General features: G+C 35.7%; 1 protein-coding gene across 1 annotated transcript in view; it reads left to right on the top strand.

Annotated features, from left to right (window-relative positions):
* Nucleotides 1-24,311, top strand: part of LOC135081629 (CDC42 small effector protein homolog) — a 56,177-nt gene that overhangs the window by 19,375 nt on the left and 12,491 nt on the right. Inside the window, exon 2 of the mRNA XM_063976384.1 lies at nt 9,392-9,910. Coding sequence (XP_063832454.1) covers nt 9,769-9,910 — 142 coding nt within the window. The 5' untranslated portion in view covers nt 9,392-9,768. The remainder of the gene's footprint in view (nt 1-9,391; nt 9,911-24,311) is intronic.

Here is a 24,311-nt window from a genome sequence, read left to right as displayed (position 1 = left end):
GCTGTGGCACTGCCAACTCCCGAAGTTCAACCACCGCAGCTTTCGCGAAGCTTTTCTAAGTTTACTTACGTGTGAATCATGTATTTTATAGCTGGCTCAAAATTTCGCACCATTTTTTTCTACCTTTTGGACTAACACTACGGCACGTCAAGCTTCGCGTCAAATGTCTTTGTATTAGGGCCGACTGTACAACAATAATGTATAATCTGATGTGCAGTCATCTCTACAAGACTTAAGTTAAAATTTCACTAGGAATCTTTGTTTTTATATCATCTGAGGTAGAGATCCGTAGTCCGTACCAAATTCCCCAATAGATTTCGAAGTGAAGGACACCCTTTGAGCCCGCAGTACCCTCTGGTAGCAGGTATAGCATCACATAACTCAATTCCAATTAAATTAAATGGGTAATGAAAAATATTATGTGCATAATAATGGGTTATGATTATATCCTACCCATTTTGGTCTTTTTATTTTATTTTGCTTAAGAATAATACCTACATAACTTAGCTCAATATTTTTTATTTCCAAATACTATTCTCGGAACATGAATCCGCTTTCTAGTTTTGTGTCGCTATTTCAGTTTATGCGTTGCGTTTGAATGTAATATTTAGCTTTACGACTGCTTTATTGCTACATTTCCTCATATCAAGCGAATGTTTGTTTCCAAAAGTACCTAAATCAAGTCGAAAATGTTGTAAGTTGTAATACCATTGTGGTTAGTGGTGTGTATAAACTAATTGAGAAAACGGGTTTGAATAAATTTTGACCATTTCCGATTACCAAATTGCTAACATTGAACGAATTTAACGTTATCTATAGCCAAAATGTGGATACAGCAGTAAAGCAGCAAATCGAACGCATAGCATTGAATAGAAAAAGAACTCTGTGATTTGTCACCCTGTGCGTCCACGCGCACCGTGAGATCTCATAGTAATGTTTGTAAATACGGGCGTTAGTCATTTGAAACATAGTTACATTAGGGGAAGGGGGGGCATGATGGGGTAGCTAAGCGAAATAATAAAAATACAGCTTAATCAATATGTTTATTGGCCTCATTAATTTATGGCACGTTACGTCATTAATCTAACTATGATTTGGTACAGTCTTTGGAGAATCAACCTATCACATTTTTTAATAATTAATAATTAATAGGAATATTATGAAAAACCATCTTGCCCCATACTATGGGGTATGATGGGGTAACGGAATTATGGCATGATGTGACAAGCTAGTCCTCACAAAACAAACAAATATGTATTTCTTCCGGATCTTCATCGTCCACGCCAGCACAAGCGTTGTGACTTGTGAGCCCAACGTCCACAGAGCTGGCAGCCTACCCAAGGTTCTGATGATGTCAAAAAATTGTTGTTTACATCATTGCAATATAAGCATGTGGCATCTTCATCGTTGCTCTTGTGTTGTTTGGCTGAGGGTTTGGTCTTTTGTTTGTTTTTATGATTCTTTTTGAGGCGAGGATTATACCCCATCATACCCCACACCCAATACCCCATCTTGCCTCATAAGGTCGCTCTGAACAAAAAAATAAAAAACTAATAAAATGTTTGATGGATTCCTGCAAACAACACACTATATCAAAATAAACAACATTAGTAACCGAAGATCAAAAAGACATAAACGGGGTGATCATAATTACCTTACAATGTTGACGTTTAACCTACCAAAAATTAGATCGACTAAACACTAAAACAGTTTTTCGTTTGTGGACACAAGACGCGTGCACTCCAGCTCACAGTTTCTCTCGCACAAACCGTCGGTTGAATGAGGCTTCCTATTGGCTTAATGTTTTACATTCACAAACGTCTATTTTCGTCTATGTGTGCGGTACCCCGTCTTACCTCGCTACCCCATCATGCCCCTCCTTCCCTATAAAGTTCGTCAAAAAGAAAATGAGAAAATGTTCATGCATGAGTAATTGAGTAAGTGCAGCAAATGACAGCAAGCATGATTTGTCTGAGCTTTGAGGAACACGACCAGTCGACTAATCCATATAAATAAGTATTTTAATACATAGTTAGTCCATTAAGTAGTCACAGAAATAGATATAACGTTAAATAGGAGTGGCCAGAAATATCAATAATGTGTGAGTTGGAACTCAAATTATGTTACGTTTTAACACTAACTGCTTAACATTTTTCTTATGACTAGGTTTTTTTATCTGGAAGAAGGAATGTACTTGAATTGAATTTGTTGCAAAAAACTCTAAAGAAGATACAAATATTCTTATGATTATGATAGAGTCCCAATGTTTCAGCCTATGGTTTTATTGGATGCAGGCCGCTACCAACCGGTCACTATGGAAATCATTGGGGGAGGCCTATGTTCAGCAGTGGACGTTCTATGGCTGAAATGACGATGATGATGATGATGGTTTTATTGAGATAAAGTATTGAGACACACTACGATAGACTTTCTTTGGCACACTGAAGCGAGTAGCGAAGTCTGATGAATTCTATTACGAATTCGAATCAACTCTCGATGTTACCAGCAACTTCGTAGACAACAATCTGTTGTTGTCCGTTGGATAATAGTAAACACGAGTATCTGCATATCTAATTTGTTTGCATAAGCGGTGACAAACATTTGGAACTCGCTCGACCACTCACAATATGTTATACAATGGACATCTTACATAAATATAACGTGATTGTTTCAATGTAAGCTTAAACTAGTAACAATAAAATCAACTTTTGAAAAGTCACTTACGCATTTTTATGCAGTACAACGCAGGTATTTTGATTGCAATCACACCTGTGTGTTACCATGACTTTACGTTAGGTTACGCTCGCTAGCGAATGTGTAAAAAAATGACATTAAATGTATGACAGATTGTACAGCGCCCCTAGCGGCTACTTTTAAGAACTAAAATCTTCATAGATTTTTTTGACGCATTCGCTAGCGAGTACACCTAACGTAAACTCATGGTAAGCATACTGATGTTGAGTGAGATGCAGTCTAGAAATGGTACCTACATTAAGTTCAATCTCGCTTTGAAGAAATGTATTACAGTTGTACCTACTTAATTTTAAAAACTTGCCTGTTACCTTACTTAAGGTTATAGTGAAGTGAATGACCACTGTAGGTCTACTTAGGTGAAACGAGGTCAAAAGGCACTTAAGTTATTAAAAAAGCTGCAAAGTGAATGAAACTTCGCGGTTCAGAGGCCACCCTCGCGGTACTCCTCCATTATATGATTGCAATCAACGATACAATCTTCATGTATTAGACTTTCAAGGCTCTTTCTTTATCACAATGGTGTTATTAATTTTAAAATAATACTATTGCGGGGCAAATAACAGAGGTAGGTAACATTGAAAAACTGTTTTTACCTAACCGGTTTTATATTTTTTTCCAAATACACACACAGCTCTACTTCCTAGTAAGGTACTTGATACGCTAATCTTATTTATTTGCTAGAAACTAAAGGCCTACCTAATTTTATATCCAGAAACAAAATAAAAAGCTAGCCAAACCCTATTTGATTGATTTGGGGGGTGGTCTGTTGTGGACCCACCAACCCACCGAATAAATTAATTCGATTTTCTAAAAAAAACTATTACTACCTACTTTATTGTAATACGATTCTTTTTCTGTTTAAGTCATTGCAATAAAGTTACATTGTTTCTTTTTAAATCTTTTAGGCAGAAGATTTACTCGGCAGAAACGTTAAGTATCAAATAAAAAGGAGTTTATAGGCGCCTCTAAACGGGTTTGGGTAACGGCCGTGTAAGCCGACTACATGTTTGGTTACAGATAGTTCTAATTCTGTGCGTTTATTTACTCCTCACATGCTTTCGGCAGGAATTGCGAGATTATACTGTTTCCCGTGGGTTTTCCCGGTTTTACATTTAACCGGGAATTTTTCATTTTTTTAATCTTCTCCAGACTTAAAAGGGATTAAAATAAAATAGCGACATTAGCGACTTGATCAAGCCACTTCTCTAACATGTTGTTATCCACCTAAACCGAAATATTTTATTTAATTGAATTTCATTTATCTACCCTAGGACTTAGCCACGTATTTCATACATTTATGGATTTTTTAAAACATGAAAGTAGCAGCTCTACGTACATACACACATTTCCCAAACCCGTTATATTATGATACTCCGTGGATACGACCTATCCAATGCATTATCTATTTGTATGGTCTTCATTCTTGACGTCCCATTTATTACGCTTATCAATTAGTCTCATACATACATACAGAATCGTATCGCATGACTCAAAGGAAGAAAACCAGTGCCGTGAGGACTGACATATACAATCAAATGCAAAAAAAGCAACCTAACATTTTTTAATAACTAATATATCATATTTTTGAGTGGTGTATGTATAATTAATAAATAAATAAACCAACAAATCGTCAAATATCTTAGCTGATTATTGATGACACTTGCACGTCAAAACTGTCCAGATAAATAAAAAAAATCATTAATCAATAATTACGAACACCAAAATAATTACACTTGCGTAATGTTTATTTAACGCAATAGAAAAGATACAGTTTTCTCTTTTTATATTGAATAGCAATCAAATTAATTAATATTGAAAAGCATTTAAGTTAGATTGATTTAGTATAATGTATTTTAACACTTCATTTTTCATAATTAATTAATTGTTATTTAATACCAATTTTAGCTTTTTGATTACCAGTTTTTTTTTATAAAAATTGATAATGATATATAATAATTAAAAAGGCGATCGTTTGTTTTGCACTGGAGTGTACGGAGTATAATATGGATACACTGTCGCGCAGCGGGAGATAGTGTAAGAATAGAACTTATAAATATCGCTAACAAATAACATCCGCCAAGTAGAAACAACTAACAGTAAACAAAATTATTAATTGAGTAAGAGGAAATTATAGGATGAACTACCTTATAAAGGCTAATCTAGCGACACAGACTTGCCACTAAAATTAAAAGGAAAAGAAAGGACGATTTTGTGTAATTTTGATTGGATAAAATATAAAAATTGTATAATTGAGTACAAGCGGAAACATAAAATATTAATGTCTACGATTTATAACTTTAAACCTTGTTCTTTTATAAATCGATTAATCCATTCCCCCTGAAAGTCAGTATTTATAGCTACTTTTTTCTAACCAGTAGGTAGGTACCTACTATTAGAAAATATTTTTATTGATATTCTTTTTTTATTGTTATACGTCGGGAATCAAACGTCGGACGCGAGTACGGCTTGTTTCCCACTAGGCTGTCGACCTTATGTGAATGAGTAGCGGATCCATATCCGCAGTAGGCACCTGCGCGTGAGATTAAGTTATTTTCAAATATATTATCTTTTATGATCACATCTTCTGGTAACCTAATATCAAACTACTTTTAGGCTAATTCTTGTTTATTCACTAATTATTTCAGACTTTATCAATGTAAAGCTGTCTTCAGTTACTTTAGTCAAAAATAAAATCTTCAAAGCTGGCAACACCATGACAAACTTGTGTGCTGTGCAGCCTTCATCACGGAAGTCAGCAAATAAAAAAGTTGCTCTTTAAAAGACTGTAAAATTTTGGAAATTGTTACTCCTTGCTCTTCCATCTTAAAAGGTTGCCGACGTCTGACAGGCCATAAGATAATGTTGTTTACGGTAATTTTCATTTTTTATGAATACACAAGACTAGGTAATCGATTTCTCAAAAATATAGGTCAGTATTCTTAAACTTTGGGCTTTTTAACCTTATGAACAACGGTATTTCTGCGCCCGCGGCGGACGGCGACGGAAGTGCGCAACAATTATCTTATAAATGCATTTATGTATGAATTCCCGACAGAAATACCAGCGCAAGCGCATCGTGAAGTCCGCGAACTGTGCCGTCGGCCTCGCCATGCGCTATGCCACGCAAGGCAAATAAAAAAATAGTGATGACTGTCCATCTTTTGTTTCAGATATATCGATAAACCTGTATACCTAGTTAATCGCGTAATAAAATTACATTAACTTATAATATATTACTAATTATTAAAGACCAATGTTTGTTGACAGTGATTGTTAAGTTTACTTACAAGCATTATAGTCAAGATAACGTGTCAATTTCCGTGGCAGCTATTACTCAATATACATAAGTCAATAATGATACCTGCTAACCGCTTTTAACAAAAAAATATGGACTCTAAAATATTAAGACACGGGTCTTAACGCGACGTTTATTAATGAGTTACATTATGTACTCACGGCTTGACGTTTCGGCTGCTACTTATGCTGCAGACGGGGTTTTATTTAGTTAAAATGGAACGCGAAAGTTTAAAATCTAATATGGACTCTATTCTATTGTATTCTATTGCACACATCTAGAATTATTTTATGACTTTAAAATACGAGTTTTGTCAACCAATGTAACACGTCGATCGACAAAGTCGCATTTCCAAGGGCGTCTCTACCGCGAAACGCAACTAATCGAACCAATGGCTCGTGACAACGAACCGATTAGTAGTCAATGAAATCGATTTCCTCGCGACACTCGGTTATGAAAACGACACCGAATCGCAATAGGGTTGACGAAATGATTTAAAAGAACTTAATTGCTAAACTTTCCGTTTCAAACGCGCCGAAAACATTGCATTTGCACATCGTTGCCAAAATATCAAAGCAATTAAACTATGTTACTGTTCGTAACATGCCATATACGTGGTCGTGAATAGATATGGGTTTTTAATTGGTTTTAAGCGTGTCAATATAAGTTATTGTTGTCTATTTATTTTACATCCAGGTTAAGTAAGATTCCTCACTCCTCAAGAGTTTATAAGGAGGTGATTTAATCGGTTCATAGTTAAGTTTTGACACACTCGTATTCTTAAAACGCTGATTTAATTATGTATAACAAAACGTGGAATAATATTCGATTTGAAAACAAACACCCTTACTCTACAATGTAAGTAGATTATAGCCTAGACATAGACTCTACATCAAACCTTACTTTTTTCCTACACGCAAATAGTCCAGTGAAGGGAGCGCCTTTACAGGAAATTATATGACTAGGAAAGGAAATAAAATCGACCATTATATACGTTTCTATAATTTATAAATAAACATGTGCCTCATAAGATACCTTATCGGTAGACTTTATGCTTATTTCCCAGTGAAATTGCACCAATATGGCGGAGCCATAAATACAAGGGTAATGTGTATAATATACATTAATATTCAAACTGAAATTACCATTTCATCTGACATCGAAATCGCCCATAATAGCAATAGTTATACCATAAGTTATAAACTAGTTATTATAAGAAAACTGGAACATGGTTTTACGAGAAATCTTTAATATTCTATTTCCATCAATGTTAGTTCTATTTATTTTTTATCAAGTAATTCTTTTGAAGTGTAATAAGAACGGAAGTGAGACGAAATAAAGCTATTTGTAATATATTACTTGTATGATGAAATATAGGTTTCATAATGACGACAAATACCTAAATTAACTTAAGAGTTAATTGAAGTAGTTTTCCTGTTTTTGTGTTGGTGTCTAGGTACGTAAAAGGTTAATTTACCTAATGATAAATGACAACTTTTAACACTATAGAAATGAAACATTAATGCGCTTTTTAAAATACCTACTTCTTTTATGGTCCTTTTTTCAAAATAATTGTACCTACTTAGTGCCTACTCTTGTCTTGATATTGTAATTTTCAAGTTATACAGAGCCTTAAAAAAGCGAGCTAAATAAATAGAATAGAGTTTGTTCACGTTCCTTCAAGGGTATTAAAGGAGAAATGGCGATTAAAAATGTAGTAGTCAATACACTGATTGATATAATTGACGAGTGTGGTTAGAGTGACAGCGGCCAAACTTTCGCTGTAGTGACCGCGCACGCAATGATCCGTTAACACTTTCACAGTCTTTTGCGTTAAACAAGACCAATTTGTTATTTGTGATATAATATACAAATTACTGGATAATACATTCCGTTAACCCCATCCAGTTAATGTTCAAAACGTTTCTTATAGAACTTGGTTTTTATAGCTCTGCCTCCTTTTCACATATAAGACTACTCGTACCAGTTTAAAGTACATGAAAAAGATGAAACAGAAAAGTGCAGTAGGTACGTAGATCTGTTGTAATAAAACATTTCTGCACATCGCATTAGTCTGGCGATAAGAAACTCTTTTACACGAGTCTGAAATCTGTCAAAGAAATCAATCAAATCAAAAAATACTTAACGACCAAGCTACCTGACTTACGAGTGAATCATGTAATAAATTATCTTCGCGTTTTGATTAACACTGCACGCTTATTACTACAATGCTATGTATTTTATAGCTCATCATAAAAATCAAAATGGCAGTACAAACGAGTAGGAATAAATCTACAATAAACGCGATAAACAGGAAAGTTTGTGAAGATGTATTCATCGATACATTTGTTTCTCCTTGGACATCCTTTTATTTCTAATTATGTAAAAGTTCAGATAGTGATCGCTTAGTAAGACGGTGGTGCACAAATCGAAAGAAAATTTACTCCTATAAAACCTTAAGGCCGCTTGTAAACATCCGTTTTTTTGACCGGACAACGGCCCGATTTTTTCACCGGATTTAGCGGTGGCGTATGGTTTATAATGAACGTGTGCACATGCATCGGACATAGGTCCGGCGAGAAAATTAACAGCAAACAAAGGATATCCGTTTTTTGACGGTCCGTCGTCCGGTGAAAAAACGGATGTCTACAAACGGCCTAAGAAAACTTTTCATAGAGGAAAATCGCCCTAGTTATTCACAGGTATATTCAATGATTGAAGGCAAAAACATTGAATTCTGTGCGTGAAATGAAGAGCCCCTACGAAAGTAAAAATGAATACATACAACGGTTCTTCATTCTACATAATCGCGAAGTAGCAATGAGGAACAAGTCTAAAAAAGTGCGAATAAATTATGAGCGAACACGTTGTCATTCAAAATGATTGACGGTTACATAGCCAACTAGCCAATAATGCCAACACATAAAATTAACTTAAGTTTCCATATTCCGAGTGAAAAATCACTTCTTTCTAAAAATATCTAATCATTAAGAAATCTTATTACTTATCTGTCTTTAATTATCATTACTATAAGCAAAAATGTATTTTGTTTTAACAAATTTTTAGCAAATTTTAGCATTAGCTAATTGATCCTTAAGTTACAAAACATTACCTATACAGTCCGACAGCACGTCAGACTCTACATTTTAGTTCAAAAATAGCACTTATTACCACTAAATAAGACAACACAGTGTGTGAGCATATTATACATACACAAAGCGTTTGTGTTTACATTCCTTAATGAGGTTCCAATGCTTACATCCATTATTTGATGACCGAGACAAATATAAAACAAACAGCCGATTCCACGAAGCTATTACTAAATTGTTTCATTTTTTACAGATCTTATCGGGGAATCATGCCATCATCGCTATCACGGCGGAGATCAGCGGAGAGACACAACGCCATTTGAATTCGAGATACCGTCCCTCACGGAGGATCATCTCCGAGCACTCCGTGCCATTCCGACCATAGACGACGCGAGCGCCTGGCTGCGTTCGGAAAATTCAATTTTGAAAAAAGAATAAATCGAGACACGAAACTTAGCACTCGTGTAACTACGCCTACGCCTTATAAAAAAAACAAAACCCGAATTCAAAATTTAAAATTTGAAAAAGGAACAAGTGCCAACATTAGAAAACAAAAGGTTCGTTTACACAGCGCGTGTGTAATCGTTCAGTGAGTGTGTGGTGTGGACTAAATTTGTGAAAGACAGTAAGATGGCCAGCACTGGTGGTGAGATCTGGCTGCAGTGGTTCGCGTGCTGCTACCAGCCGGCGGCGCAGGCGCAGCGCACGCGCCGGAGAATAGACAGGTCTATGATCGGCGCGCCTACGAACTTCCAGCACACAGGACACATAGGTAAGACGTTTTTCTGTCAACCCATAATCGGAGAAAACAGTTGCAATGTCTTTGTTTTTGGATCTTAACACAAGGCAAATCTATACTAATATTATAAAGAGGAAAGATTTGTACCTATTTTTGTATGTTTGTAATGAATAGGCTCAAAAACCACTGAACGGATTTTGATGAAACTTTACAGTATTATTGTTCATAATCCAGAATAACATATAGGCTATAATTTATGACGATCTGTGACAAATGAAATTTCACGCGTGCGAAGCCGCGGGCGGAAAGCTAGTAGGTACAGTTATAAAATTGTAATTTTTATAAGCAGTTGAGGTTTAAACTTGATGATATAATCGCGTGAACGAACTAAATACTTAGTAGTTGAGGAAAAGGAAGTTGAAAGTAATCTGGAAATTAAAATATCAAACTTTATTTGTTAAATATTTTCTTTCACAAATCGAAATTATTTTGGCTGTGTAGAGAAAAGTAAAGTCGATAAACACTGTCCTTATTCCAAAAAAGGTAAACACACGTTGAACATTGGTTCAAAATTACATTTCTATACTAAATGACAAATGACAATTTAAAACAATGTTCAACGGGTGTTTAACTTTTTGCGATCCCATAACCTTTTTATATCTACCCAATGATATTATAGAACTATAGATATGTTACGCTCATAGAAATTACGATTTTAATCCGTGCCGAGCTATTCCAAATTGCACACATTGACAAATGTAACTGATAAGTGAAACAAAAGATACGAAATAGCACGCAAATGAAAGAGATAGCTATAGTTTTAACGATTCTGCACTAACTAATCTATGTCCGCAGCGCACGCATCCTTATCGCTCTAACGTCAAAACAAGATCGCTTTCTCTTTCTTAACTTGAACATGGCGCATGGCGTCTTGATTGTTTGCATAAATAATTGAAAATATAAATACTAAATAATTTTGCATAATCACATGTGGTAAGAGATCCCTTGTATTTTGTTTACTTTAGAGTCATAATTGGTACACTTTCGAAACACACACGATGGCATTTTTTATTTATTTTGGTAAGAACACAGGAACTTACGGTGTGGTACGCACGCGATTGCGCACGACGCAGGCCACACGAAGACTAAACACAAGACGTCCCAATTGGGACGTATTTGAGTATTCACAGCGCGAGCGCTTATAACATATCTGCTTTTGTTTTTATATAATATCATTGTATCTACCATATTAAAATCTGATAATTTAAACTTGTTATGTTCTTGAATAATATACACTTCAGCTTGTTACACAACGTTTATTTAATCATTTACAATTTCTTATAACCTTCCAGTTGACTGACTAAGATGGACGCTCACACAATGGCGCCAAACCCGCCATGACATCTAGTGTTGTCCTAGGTGCCTAGTGATGTCCATACCTAACATTTCCTCCCCCTTTATCATCTGATCATCTCAATACATTACAATTTCCTGTACCTCTCAGGTACCTTTATCAGTCTACCTGATCGACTTCTTATCTCATTATTTCCCGGTACATTCTCACTATCATTCTGATCCGCTACTACTTCCCTTTCCGGTACCGAACTACTCTCATTTCCATTAACCAAAATAGGGTTCCTGTAATACCAGTCATTAGTTTCATTAAATTGTACAGGTTCCCGTTCCTCAAGCATGTTTCCACTTCTACACTTTCTTAAAGCACTACCATGATAATATTTTTCAACACCGTTTACCACAACTAAAAATCTAATAGGGGACAAACATTTTGAGACAACCCCTTTTACCCACCTCTTTTTATCATAACTCTTACACCAGACCGTTTCTCCCACTTGATAAAGATCATTAAATTCACAGGATTTCTGATAATCTTTGACATGACTTTGCGGTTTCATTAAATCCAGAGGTATCATTGGTTTATGTTGAAAAATACTATCATTGGGTGATTTTCCAGTATAATTTGGGGTGTTTCTATACATGAACAAAAATCTTTGTAATTGTAACTCCCTAGTTAGTCCCGACTTAGTTTGTTCCAATCTAGACAGGCCATTTTTTACAGTTTGTACTACCCTCTCAGCCAATCCATTAGATTGAGGGTGGTAAGGTGGACTTTTAGAAACTACAATGCTATTACTTTCCAGAAATCGTACGAACTCTTGAGACGTAAAAGGCGGACCATTATCACTGACCAATTCAGTGGGCAATCCAATAATCGCAAAAGTTTTACATAACTTCTCTATCACCTGTGAAGCGGTAGTACTATTCATAATATGTATATCTATCCATTTTGAGTGAGAATCTACTATTAACAAATATGTAATGTTATTTTTCATGAAAAAGTCTATATGAATTCTTTCAAAGTTATAATTTGTTTTCGCCCATGAAAAGGTAGGACAACTATTCGTATAATTTCTGGAAGCTTGACAAATATCACATTCAGCTATTAATTTTTCAATGTCCTCGTTTATCCCTGGCCACCAACAATAGTTTCTAATTAACATCTTAGTTTGAACAATCCCATTGTGAGATTCATGAAAACGATTCAGATATTTTTTTCTTAATTTGGGTGGTACAATCACTCTACTTCCCCATAAAATACATCCCTGTTCTACAGTTAATTCTGCCCTTTTTGAAAAATATTGTTTTAAGTTTTGATCTTTTACAAAGTTAGGCCATCCTTGCTGAATATATTTAAAGACCTGATTTAACAAAGAATCTTCCTGAGTACTAACAGAAATTTCTTTAAAACACAAATGGCCATCATCCTGACCAAAATTAAAATAATTGACACAGTCGGTTACTTCAGCTAATTCTGGCAATGGCAACCTAGATAATGCATCAGCATTGCTCAGAAGTTTGCCTTTTCTATATGAGATTTCATATTGATACCCAGACAATATAAGTGCCCATCGCTGTAATCTGGCATTTGCTGTTATTGGTATTTTTTTTAATGGGTCAAATATAAATTTAAGTGGTTGATGATCTGTTACTAAAATGAATTTCCTACCATACAAGAATTTATGAAATCTTTGTACTGCAAATATTATAGCTAAGGCCTCTTTTTCAATCTGTGAATAATTTTTTTGAGCGTCATTTAAGGTGCTAGATGCAAAATAAATAGGGTCACCATCAATCTTATGGCTTAGAACAGCCCCGACTCCATAACTACTTGCATCAGTTGTAACATAAATATCTTTACTGCTATCAAAATGAACTAATAAGTTATCACTTGTAATTAATTGTTTACTAGTCTTGAAAGCATTATCACATTGTTCTGACCATTGAAAACTTTGACTTTTATCATTTTTTAACAAACTATATAGTGGAGCTAACTTTTCTGACAAACATGGTATGAACTTCCCATAGTAATTTATTAATCCTAAGTAAGACTGTAACTGAGACAAAGACTTTGGAGTTGGGGCATTCATAATTGCCTTTATTTTGTCAGGCAATGGTCTAATTCCTTGTTTTCCTACTACATGCCCCAGAAATTTAATTTCTTCACAAAAGAATTGACATTTCTCAAAGTTGACTTTAACGTTGTATTCTCTAAGTCTGTCTAGAACTTTTATCACATTTTGATTACATTCAGTCCTACTTTTTCCTGTAATTACCAAATCGTCAATAAAACATTTCACATTTTTAAGCTCTTTTAAAATTTGATCCATGACATATTGAAAAACAGATGGCCCACTAGAGATACCAAATTGTAATCTTTTTGGCTGGAATAGCCCCAAATGTGTATTGATAGTTAAATACTCCCGTGACTTTTCATCAAGTAAAAGTTGTTGGTACGCTCCAGAAAGATCTAACACACAAAAACAACTAGCACCACTGAGCTCATTAAAGATATCCTCTGGCAAGGGCAAAGGATAGTGTTCAACATCCAACATTTTATTAACTGTCACTTTGTAATCCACACAGATCCTAATTTTATTATCATTTCTTTTAGCTAAAACAATTGGGCTTGCCCACTCACTATGTTGTACTCTACTGATTATACCAGCCTTTTCTAAATTCAACAATTCTTTTTCCACTTCTTCCTTCATAGCATAGGGTATTGAGTAAGCTTTGTGAAAAATTGGAACTGCCCCATCTTTTAACTTCAATTTAGCTGTCATGTGATTAATATGAGAAGACCTATCCTTGCTAAAAATATCCTTGTATTTAGTTATCAACGTCAATATATCACCCTCTACTTTTTGCACCATCCCTGTAATGTTTTTTAGGTCACAATTTTTCACAAAACTTTTTTTCCAATTTGGATATATTACAGCCAACCAATCCCTGCCTAGCAGTGGTGCAAAATACTGATCACTTTTTATTACAATTAACTCTAAGCACTTTTGTTCATTTCCAACAGACATTTGGATCAGTACCTTCCCACTTACCGGCAAATAATCTCCAGATACATTTCTTAACCTAGACATGCAATCACTTAATTTATATGACTTAAAATACTTTTTGAAATCACTTTGATGAATCACTGTTTTGCATGCTCCTGTGTCAATCTGCATTTTCATGACCTCCGAGCCTAGTCACAATTCTACATAAGCTGGATCCTCCTCCACGTACATGATGCTCCCCAGTATTGCGTCCTTTTCATCTTCACTGGTAGGTGACTTCTCATCGTTCTGCTCCATATTGTTTACCTTGTTTCTGAAGTACTTAGGCTTCATTGTCATTCCCTTGTTGAACCGGCATTTGATAGCAATATGCCCAATTTTCTTACAAATATAGCAGGTTAATGATTTTCTGAAACATGCGTCTGCTTTATGAGAACCCCCACAACGTGTGCATTCCAGTCTGCTGCTCACTCTGCCTAGCATGGTGGATGAGTTTGGCTGCATATTGCTCACTCCTTGTTCCGCATTCTCATAATTGGTAGCTATTTGAATAGCTTTTTCGAAGGTTAAAGATTCATTTTCAATCAAAAGTTGTTTAGTAATATTTTCATTCTTAATACCACAAACGAACTTATCTCTCAAAGCTTGGTTCAAAAACTCTCCAAATTGACAGTTGCTTGCCTTCACTTTTAATTCCAATATGAACTCGTTGATAGATTGTGTGTCTTTCTGGGTACATTTATGAAATGTAAATCGTTCAGCTATCACTGATTTTTTTGTCACATAATGACTTTGCAAGATATGGACAAGTGTCGAGTAATCTGAATCACACGGTTTTTTCGGTGCAATTAAGTTTTTCAGGGTTTCATAACCTTCCGCCCCAATCAACGTCAGGAACAATGCTACCTTCTTCTCAGGCTTTACCTCATTTACGATGAAATACTGTTCCATTCTGTCTATATATGTTACAAAATCTGTGTCCGTTTTATAGGGCTCAATAGATCCAATCATGTTTGATGTTGCTTTTTCTGTCGTGGACTCGATGTTCTCGTCGTCGCCAATGTTATGTTCTTGAATAATATACACTTTAGCTTGTTACACAACGTTTATTTAATCATTTACAATTTCTTATAACCTTCCAGTTGACTGACTAAGATGGACGCTCACACAATGGCGCCAAACCCGCCATGACATCTAGTGTTGTCCTAGGTGCCTAGTGATGTCCATACCTAACAAAACTAATCCATAGTCCTACTACCAGATTATTTTGTTAACTTTGAATTATTTTTTTAACACATAACCTACAACAAGTGGATACTATTCAGTATTCAGAACACCACAATGTAACTTCAAGGAAGAGGATTTCAAGCAAGCAAGCAAATTACTCAGCTTATTATTGTCTAAGTTAACTTAATGGTTCCGTCAAAAATTAAGGTCATGGGACAATGCCCAAGATCTGCGTAAGGCCGACGAGTATGTTCAGACACTTCCTTGGTCACAATGTAAACTGAAATTATGTTAAGTTTTAAAAAGACATCAATAAGACTGTTTCCGCGTATTTAAAAATGTAAGTAGGTAAATGAAGAGTCAAGCGACATAACACTTAAGCTTAAAAGTTTTATGCGACGATCTGTATATTTTGGAAAGATATGGATTTCTTAAATAATTGTTTCTAAACATTGCAAAGATAATTACTTGAGAGGAACTTAAGAGCGGTAAAAAAAGAGGTTTGACGAAAAAATACTACAACAATACAAAAATAAAAAAACGTGGAAAATCAGTATCTGACTATACTTGTATTGTAATGAGTGAGGTGGGTTTGCCTTATGTTACCCCCGTTACTTAAAAAATAATTGTAAAGTTAGCACATAAAATAGCAGTAAAGCTTTATAAGCAAATTGCGCTTTTGTAACATTATGTTCAAGTCACTTGTGCCCTCACTTGTGCCTGTTTTTTTACCCGACTGCGCCAGAAGGACTTCTTTTTTAATAAAATAAACACGAAACAATCACGAAGTTGTTACACGCGAAGTTCGTGTCTCTGAAATTGATAATACATCAGTTTCTGATAAGATCCATGGCGCTGATGCCGATAGTGATATGAGATAAAAGAAGAAGAGATGAACAGATGAGAGGCTTTCTGTAACATATTTCATGTTCACGTGTGTAAAATGTGGTCATCTCATATGTTGATACAATTTAATTTATCGAGAATATTAATCTTCAAGTGCCATCATAATTCTACGAGTACATACTCACTCTAATTGTCTTATAAGGCCTAAAAGATACTGAAATCAATAAATACGACATTCGAATAAATTATAGAGATCCTTCGGCTGAAATGGTCATCATAAAATGAAAAACGGTATTGCATGGAACAAATCTGCTTATGTTTGGGACTGACTGCAGATGAGCGCAAATAAATATCGGTCACTAAAATAGCTCAAACATCTTGAGTGTTCAAGGTTTACAAAAGTGCCAAAGTCGATTACCAAGGTCTAGAAAAAAACAAACGAAACGTTTCAACACTTAAATATCAGTCTCTCTCGTTTGCATAGTAGGATGATTGAGAGAGTCGATCGCAAAATTGCCCTGGATACCAACGAAAGTCAATTTCATGCATGGCTATGGTCTTCCAAGCCATAGGAGATAGAAAAAGTATGCGATGGGTCGTTCACCTTGAATTGCTGGAAGGTTATCTCGATAGGGCCTGACTGACAGCTCTTATCGCCGAACTGTCAAGTGCCACCACTCGATATTCAGATAGCATTGTTTCGATCGCTTTCATGTCAGGCATTTCTACGGATTCACGAGCACGTTTAGGATTAGCATAGACATTAATTTGATATTCATAATCCATACAGATAGAGCCTTTGACGTCAATCTAGAAACCCCCAAAACTCTACATTAGTATGCCCACGGTAACGAAAAAACAAGTAATCGTCATCAATAAAAGAAAAACTTTAACATTGCCAAACTTTTTTTAATTTTGGATCTTAACACAAGGCATTAATTTTCATTTAGAGTTTAGAGCGATAGAAATGGGCTTTAACGAGAAAAGACAAATATTTTAGAATCATTTCATGTGTGAACTGGACTGACACTGACAATTATTTTCATTAGAAATAGCTATATTTTAAAAATATAAATCAGTTCTACAAAATTTCATAATTCATTAATAAATAAATCAAAGTAAAAACAAATGAAAATGCAGGCGATAAATAGTCTCCAACTGAATAGATTTTTTGTCAAGTAGTAAATCAACTTATTTTCGATAAAATAGATTTCCAATTATAAATAGAGAACGGGCAGCAGCGCTCTCTGACAAACATAAATCTTTTAAACTGCGATCTCCAACCCGCCTGCCAAGCGTGGGGATTATGGCAAAACCCTCTACTATAGTGGAGGAGGCTCATAGTCCAGCAGTGGACTGTAAAGGGCTGTTGATGATGATGATGATGAGATTTCCAATTTCAAGGCAATCATGACATGATAAGAACGAATGAAATAGGTAAGACTTATTTTAACACGAGCATGAATCTAAAACAAAATCATCGGTTATTGAATTCTTAAATGTTTGTAAGATAGATTAGGTACAAAAAGTTCGTTCGTTTCAGCCAAAAGACGTCCACTGCTGGACAAAGGCCTCCCCCAAGGTTTTCCACAATGAACAGTCCTGCGATGCCCGCATACAGGTTCTTCCCGCGACCTTTACCAGATCGTCGGTCCACCTAGTAGGAGGCCTGCCCACGCTATGTCTTACAGCCCACAAAGAGTAAGAACGACACAATAATCATGTTGCCCGCATTAATGTAGAGATATTAAAAACTTAACTAAAGCTTCATAAAGCTCTAAAAACAGTTCAAAGTCTGCCAGGGAGTCGGCGACGGAACGTATAGTTACATAAAAAAAAACCGGCCAAGTGCGAGTCGGGCTCGCACACCGAGGGTTCCGCCGTACAAACGTAGCGGTTTACAATTTATGACGTATTAAATCAAATTACTTACTTGATTCCGTTGCGAGTAGTGGCGAATTTCAAAATATGCGGTATGATTATTTTTTATTTATTTATTTTTCCTATATTTGCATTATAGGTAGGTACCTACCTCAGCGTTTTGAATTTTTGCGTTGATTTAGAATTTCTCACAGTTTAGAGGCAATTAGATTTAAGAAGTGTTTGATATGAATTTCAACTTTAATATCTCTACGCGTTCATGTGAAAAAGGGTAGGTAGTAAGTTTATAATTATTAAAAAAATATTTTATGTCATGTAAGCAAAAATAATATTTTAAATTTTATATAACTTCAAATTTATCATTTTCGCAATTTTTCCTTTATCTGTACTATATAACGTTGCTTCGTGCCGAATTTCAAGATTCTGAGTTCACAGGAAGTACCTTGTAGGTTTTGATTCCCTAGCGTGTGACGGAAATTCGTCTAAGGTGTCGGTATAAACTGCTGTATCTTTTGATCGCGTTAACTTAGAAGTTTGATTTTTTTACTTCTTAAAGGGACAATAGATCTAGGTATTTGGTATAAATTTCAATTTGATACCTTTATTCGTTCGTGAGAAATAAGGTAGTAAGTTTCATTTTATTAAAATATTTTTATTATATTATATAACTAAAAAAATGTAATTTTCGCAATTTTTCCTATATTTGCATTATATGACAATGCTTTATGCCAAATTTCAAGATTCTGAGTTTACGGGAAGTATCCTGTAGGTTTTGATTCCTTTGCGAGTGTCGAAAATTTGTTGAAAATATCGACATAATCGGCTGTATCTTTTGATTGGCTTGGCTTAGAAGTTTGATATTTTCACAGCTTAAAGGGACAATAGACCTGAGTATTTCATGTGAATTTCAGCTTGATACGTTCACGCGTTCTTGAGATAAAGGGTCTTGACAGACGGACGGACGGACAACAAAGTGATCCTATAAGGGTTCCGTTTTTTCCTTATGAGGTACGGAACCCTAAAAACATACGGGTCGAATTGAGAACCTCCTCCTTTTTTGAAGTCGGTTGAAAACTGCTGGCAACATTAGTATGCGAGCAGCAACACGCACTCCGAATCCGGCGCCCGCGCAGCTCGGCTGTCGTATTACTGCTGTGGCCACAAGTCTGATAGATTCCCAGATTTTTTTTTACAAAATAAATAAATGACACAAGATTACTTTTGAGCGTAAGAGATCCAAGTTATGGTTTGTGCCGTTTGTATTATGAACCATAATTTAAAATAATGTGCCTTCTCCACTAGTCGCTCTACCCACTGAAACAAGTTACAACAGCACGATTTATCTTTTAATTTGGTACCTCAAGAAATATTTACCTAGATTCTTACAGAACTGCTTTGCTTTATACAATTCGAATTTGTCATTAAAATACAACATACGTTTTTTAACGAAGTATTTTGTGCTCCCCATTATCTGAAATCTAACATACAGCCACCGGCGGCATCTCTTTTTTAACTGTTATGAGATAAAATAACTATGATTGATGTAATATTTCTATATCAACAACGATAGAAACTGACTACCAGTCGAACCTCTTTCTGATATCACAATGTTTTAACATCACAAATCGCACAGTCATTATTCCCAGAAACAAAATTTCAATAGTATTAAAATCTATTTAATCATGCATGTTTCTTATGACAAGATTCTTCTTCTGCTGTGCCTTTTGCCATTTCATTTAGGGTCGGAGAAATTCCTAACTATTCGTTATGTGTCGCCACCCTATGCCCCATTTGTGGCACATACTGTATTAGTCTTTGCGCAGCAGCGTTTGATTCGTTTTTTTTATTCGGACATAGAGACCGATTTCTATCGAAAGCAATTACGAGAACACTAGTCTACTAAGTTTTTCTAGTCTCGAAGCTTCATACCAGTTAGCGATAAAAGTTATGGGAGATCTACATTCCTCTCTGTTAGCGACGCGTTCATAATATTATTTTTAAATGTTAATTTGTATTGTTTCTCAGTGTATTCATTGCTTAAATCCATATCACGCAAATGTATGTAAAACTGCGGTAGTTATAAGTTTGTTTTTATTAAATATTGGAGGGTATTTTGTGGCCCTATTTCTGCCTGTCATAAGCGACAGTTGAGAATGAACCGTCAGTTCAAACCGATCCACGAGCGGCACCGCACGCCGCCACAGTTGTAAACCTAAGAATAAACGCGATTTCATACAAACCTTCGTTTTTCTCCGATTCGCACCTACCATCGCCAACACTCTCTAATAGACAAGCCCTTAAGTGTAGATAATGAATGCCTTAAATGCAAAATTGTGTTTACAATCAGGGTAGAAAACAAAAAATACAGTTGAAGGAATATTCCCATTCTTATTAAAATTTTGTAGCGTTAAGAGTAGCATCTCGAAAAAATCCGTTTCTTTCCCACCGTTACGATTTCTATAGCCATAATCAGAGTTTACAACTTATAAACTAATTATTTGGGATATTATTATAGCGATAAGACCGCCTGTACCTAAAACAAGTTACTTTTTAAACGACGCATTGTTTTAATTCTGTGTTAAGTTATAAAGTAGCAAGAATTGTAAAGATCTCCTTCGTCATAGTCCTGTTTTATTTTTAGGTCTTTCGTGCATTAAATATAATCAGGCAGTAAATCGATATGATTATTACTGGATCAATCGATAATGGGCCTATCGATTATTTTATCTATACGTGATTTTTTAAGCGTACCAGTTAACAGAGTAGGCGCAAAGCTACCCTTTGTCTATGGCTTATGCTTATCAAAAAACAATAATGTTTAATCTACTTATTATTTTGATTTATTGTTTGTTTCCTTACTATGTCCGTGGTTGCCACTCACGTATTGGTGTGTCTAGGAAATTACGGGCCTAGTAATTATTGTAGATAATTACCTGTACTACGTTTTAGCTTTCTTTAGAATATTATGAGATCTACTGATAATAGTCTTGCAAATAAATAAAACTGTCTTTACTGTCACCGTATTAAAAGGGCTCTAACAAATCTCTCTTCTCTGTAACGATTTACAATTATGGAAGATTTTCATTGTTGTAATAAGAAACTTACTTCATTTTACTGCCACAAACTATAGTTAACATTTTGCCGAATAAAACCAGCATTGCCTGAAGCGATTCGCGGCATAACACTAACACAGATCAAGTGCCGGCGCGGAATTACGCGCGCGCACCGAGGAATGTCTGTGCGTAATTTTGGATCGCCCGATTATTGCATATTAAGCTAAACACTGAAGTTTCTTATGTAGTGGTAATAAGGACGAATTTGCAACAAAAATGTATAGTCTTATGTGCTATCTTCTGTACATAGGGCATGCGTGCACAGGGCTTGACTAGATATTAGGTCATCTATCTTTAAACTTAACCGTTTACATTACTCGCAACGCAGGATCGTTTAAAAGTGCTTTAATGTTAGCTCTACATTGTATTCTGTGGCTCTTCTACTAAATCTATGTATTCATTATTTACTCTCTCAACCCGTCCTCAGCTAGCCTAATAAAATACCACAAGATTACTTAGTCAGACTTCTCTCTTGTCATTAAAGAATGCACAGTCTTGTTAGTTTTGCTTTGCTCCTGCCTGAACCGCCACTAGTATTTTCTATAGCGAATGTTTGCTACATCAGGCGGTACCTTTGCCTTTCATTTATCATGAATGCTTTAATAAGCAGATCCGAATAAGATGAAATAAATCGCTGTGCGTCTAGTCGCATCGCATCGCAGTTGCTAACGCGTCCCGTTTGCGACCAAAATAAACTACTATGCGCTCGCAAAGCGACGCGTACGCATGACTCATCTCCATTCTAAACAGGCGAGTACATTCGCGTACAGAGGCGGAAACTAAAACTTAATTGAGCTTAGGCTTGCTTCAAAATTGAGGTTAATACTTGCGTCTGTGCTCATCTATTTCCCGGTAGAGTTAAAGGCTAAGTATTGCGGAAATTTAAGAAACTATGACGACTTGTCTCTCTTTTCACAATCTGAATGAAGATATCTTGCAATGAAAATGCAGAAGAAAGTGAGAGAGGAATCTATAAGTAGCAATGCCTCTACATCTACTAAAGATTTGGCAGTAAATAAATTTGCAAATGACATACATAGTTGCTGAAATTTAGCTCATAAGTAAAGATAGTTTAAGTTCAAAAGTAACCAGTTTGAAGAAGATTTGAAACTGTATTCAAAAAGTTGTTCACTTTTGTCTGTGACTACCCCAAGTGTCAAGTTCCATTTGTTTATGTGCTGTGTACTCAGCGCTTGCGCACAAGTAAACACAACGCACACTAACTCGCTGTCTGTCTGTGGACATTACAAGCCTGAGTAGCCATCTAATGCTTGAAATTGAATAGAGTGGATACAATAATCATTATTGTCCTGCAGCTTTTATACTTATTGGCTTAGACAAGGACGTTTGAAAATGGCCGACTCTACAATGATACTAGGAATAGGAAGTCTTTGTGAATTGTAATTTTTACGTGCCCCTTTATTTTTTACTGAGAATCCTATACATATACATAAATACATAGCATGTTTTTAATATAACACTTCGTCCTTATGTTGTCTTAGCTTTCTTGAGCTTAGTTTCGCAAAATACACTAGATTGCATTAGACTCTACTCGTATGATCAAGCTGACGTATATTCCGAAGATTTATTCGAAATACAAACTGCAATGTTACAGTCCAAATCAAAGAATCACAGTAATAATTTGCAAACCCTTTGATATGAGTATGACCCATTCATGTCGTGTAACAGAAAAAATTAGATTAGTACTATTAACATGTGGTCGTTGCATAACTCGCATGCGGCTATGAAGGCAGCCGCTAATTCTGGCGATGTTTTAGTAATTACAAACATTGTGTCATCTCTGTTCATAATACTTAACAACCGCTATAGTTATCGTTGGTGGTTCATGGAACTTTGGTTCGTCATAAATTGAATTATGGGAACAAATATCCTTATTTGGTAACATACATACATAGAACTTGAATTATGGGAACGAATATCCTTATTTGGAAACAGAGTTCAAAGTTCTAAGCTATAAACACTTAGTAACGAAATTATTAGGATGCATGATATTTACACTAGCCCGTAAGTTTAGTAAGTAATAAAGAATTCAAGTTACATGTAATTCAACATTGTGGTCCAAAAGTTTTCTATTCTTGCATTTTATAGAATTCATTTCAAATCTGTTTGATTACCTATTCTTCTGCCTACCTATTTTCAAACTTTTAGGTATCACCTGTCTATTACTACTAGCCTAGGGTGTTTCAAAAAAACCCCTAATAACTGAAGGGTATTTAATAGACGTCTATAAAGAGTCCCTTGTTAATTTCTTACAGTCATAGCGACATATTCAAATTTCGGGTAAATTTATGTAAAATAAAAATATCGATTATAAAAATTCCCATCACTAATTTGGGTTCATTGTCCTACCAGGAGTGACCAGGAGCAACTTTCTATGTTCACGCCCCCGGCCACGCCTCATTAAAACATTCTGTGCGCCTAGTATTTACTAGGTATTATTATTATTTAATACCTACGGAGAAAAAAATACACGCACGTCGTTAACAAAACAACAAGCATTCAAAATTATGGTTAGGTACATACCTACAAAAGTGGCTCAAAATGACGTCCTCCTTGCTGCACGCATATTCTTGCCCGTCTTGTTATTCGCGGCGCAAAGTCAGTAGGAATCAATTCCTGTGTGCGGCGGTAGTGGTACGGATGTTGACCATCTTCTTTCAGTGTTCGCCAAACTGAAACATGGTTCATTCCAAGTCGCGCCCCGGCGCGCCTTGTACTGGTCGTCGGTTCGTCTTCAAAGAGTTGCAGAACCTCTTCTGCACGCATTTCGTTTGTATTTGGGCGTCCACTAGAACCCGATCGATGAAAAGAGCCCGTAGAATGGAGACGTGTCACCATATCATGGAAACACTGATACGACGGAAGCCGTCGCTGGTCAGCCGCCGGTCTACCTTCGATAAACTGTTCCCGATAAAGTTCACGGGCTTGAGTTAAATTTCCATCAGCTCGAGCCACACACAACATCATCTCATAATATTCGGA

This window comes from Ostrinia nubilalis, chromosome 20, assembly GCF_963855985.1.
Source record: "Ostrinia nubilalis chromosome 20, ilOstNubi1.1, whole genome shotgun sequence".
NCBI lineage: Eukaryota > Metazoa > Arthropoda > Insecta > Lepidoptera > Crambidae > Ostrinia > Ostrinia nubilalis.
Note: the sequence above shows the minus strand (reverse complement) of the source record. Positions and strands in the feature narration are given on the sequence as shown.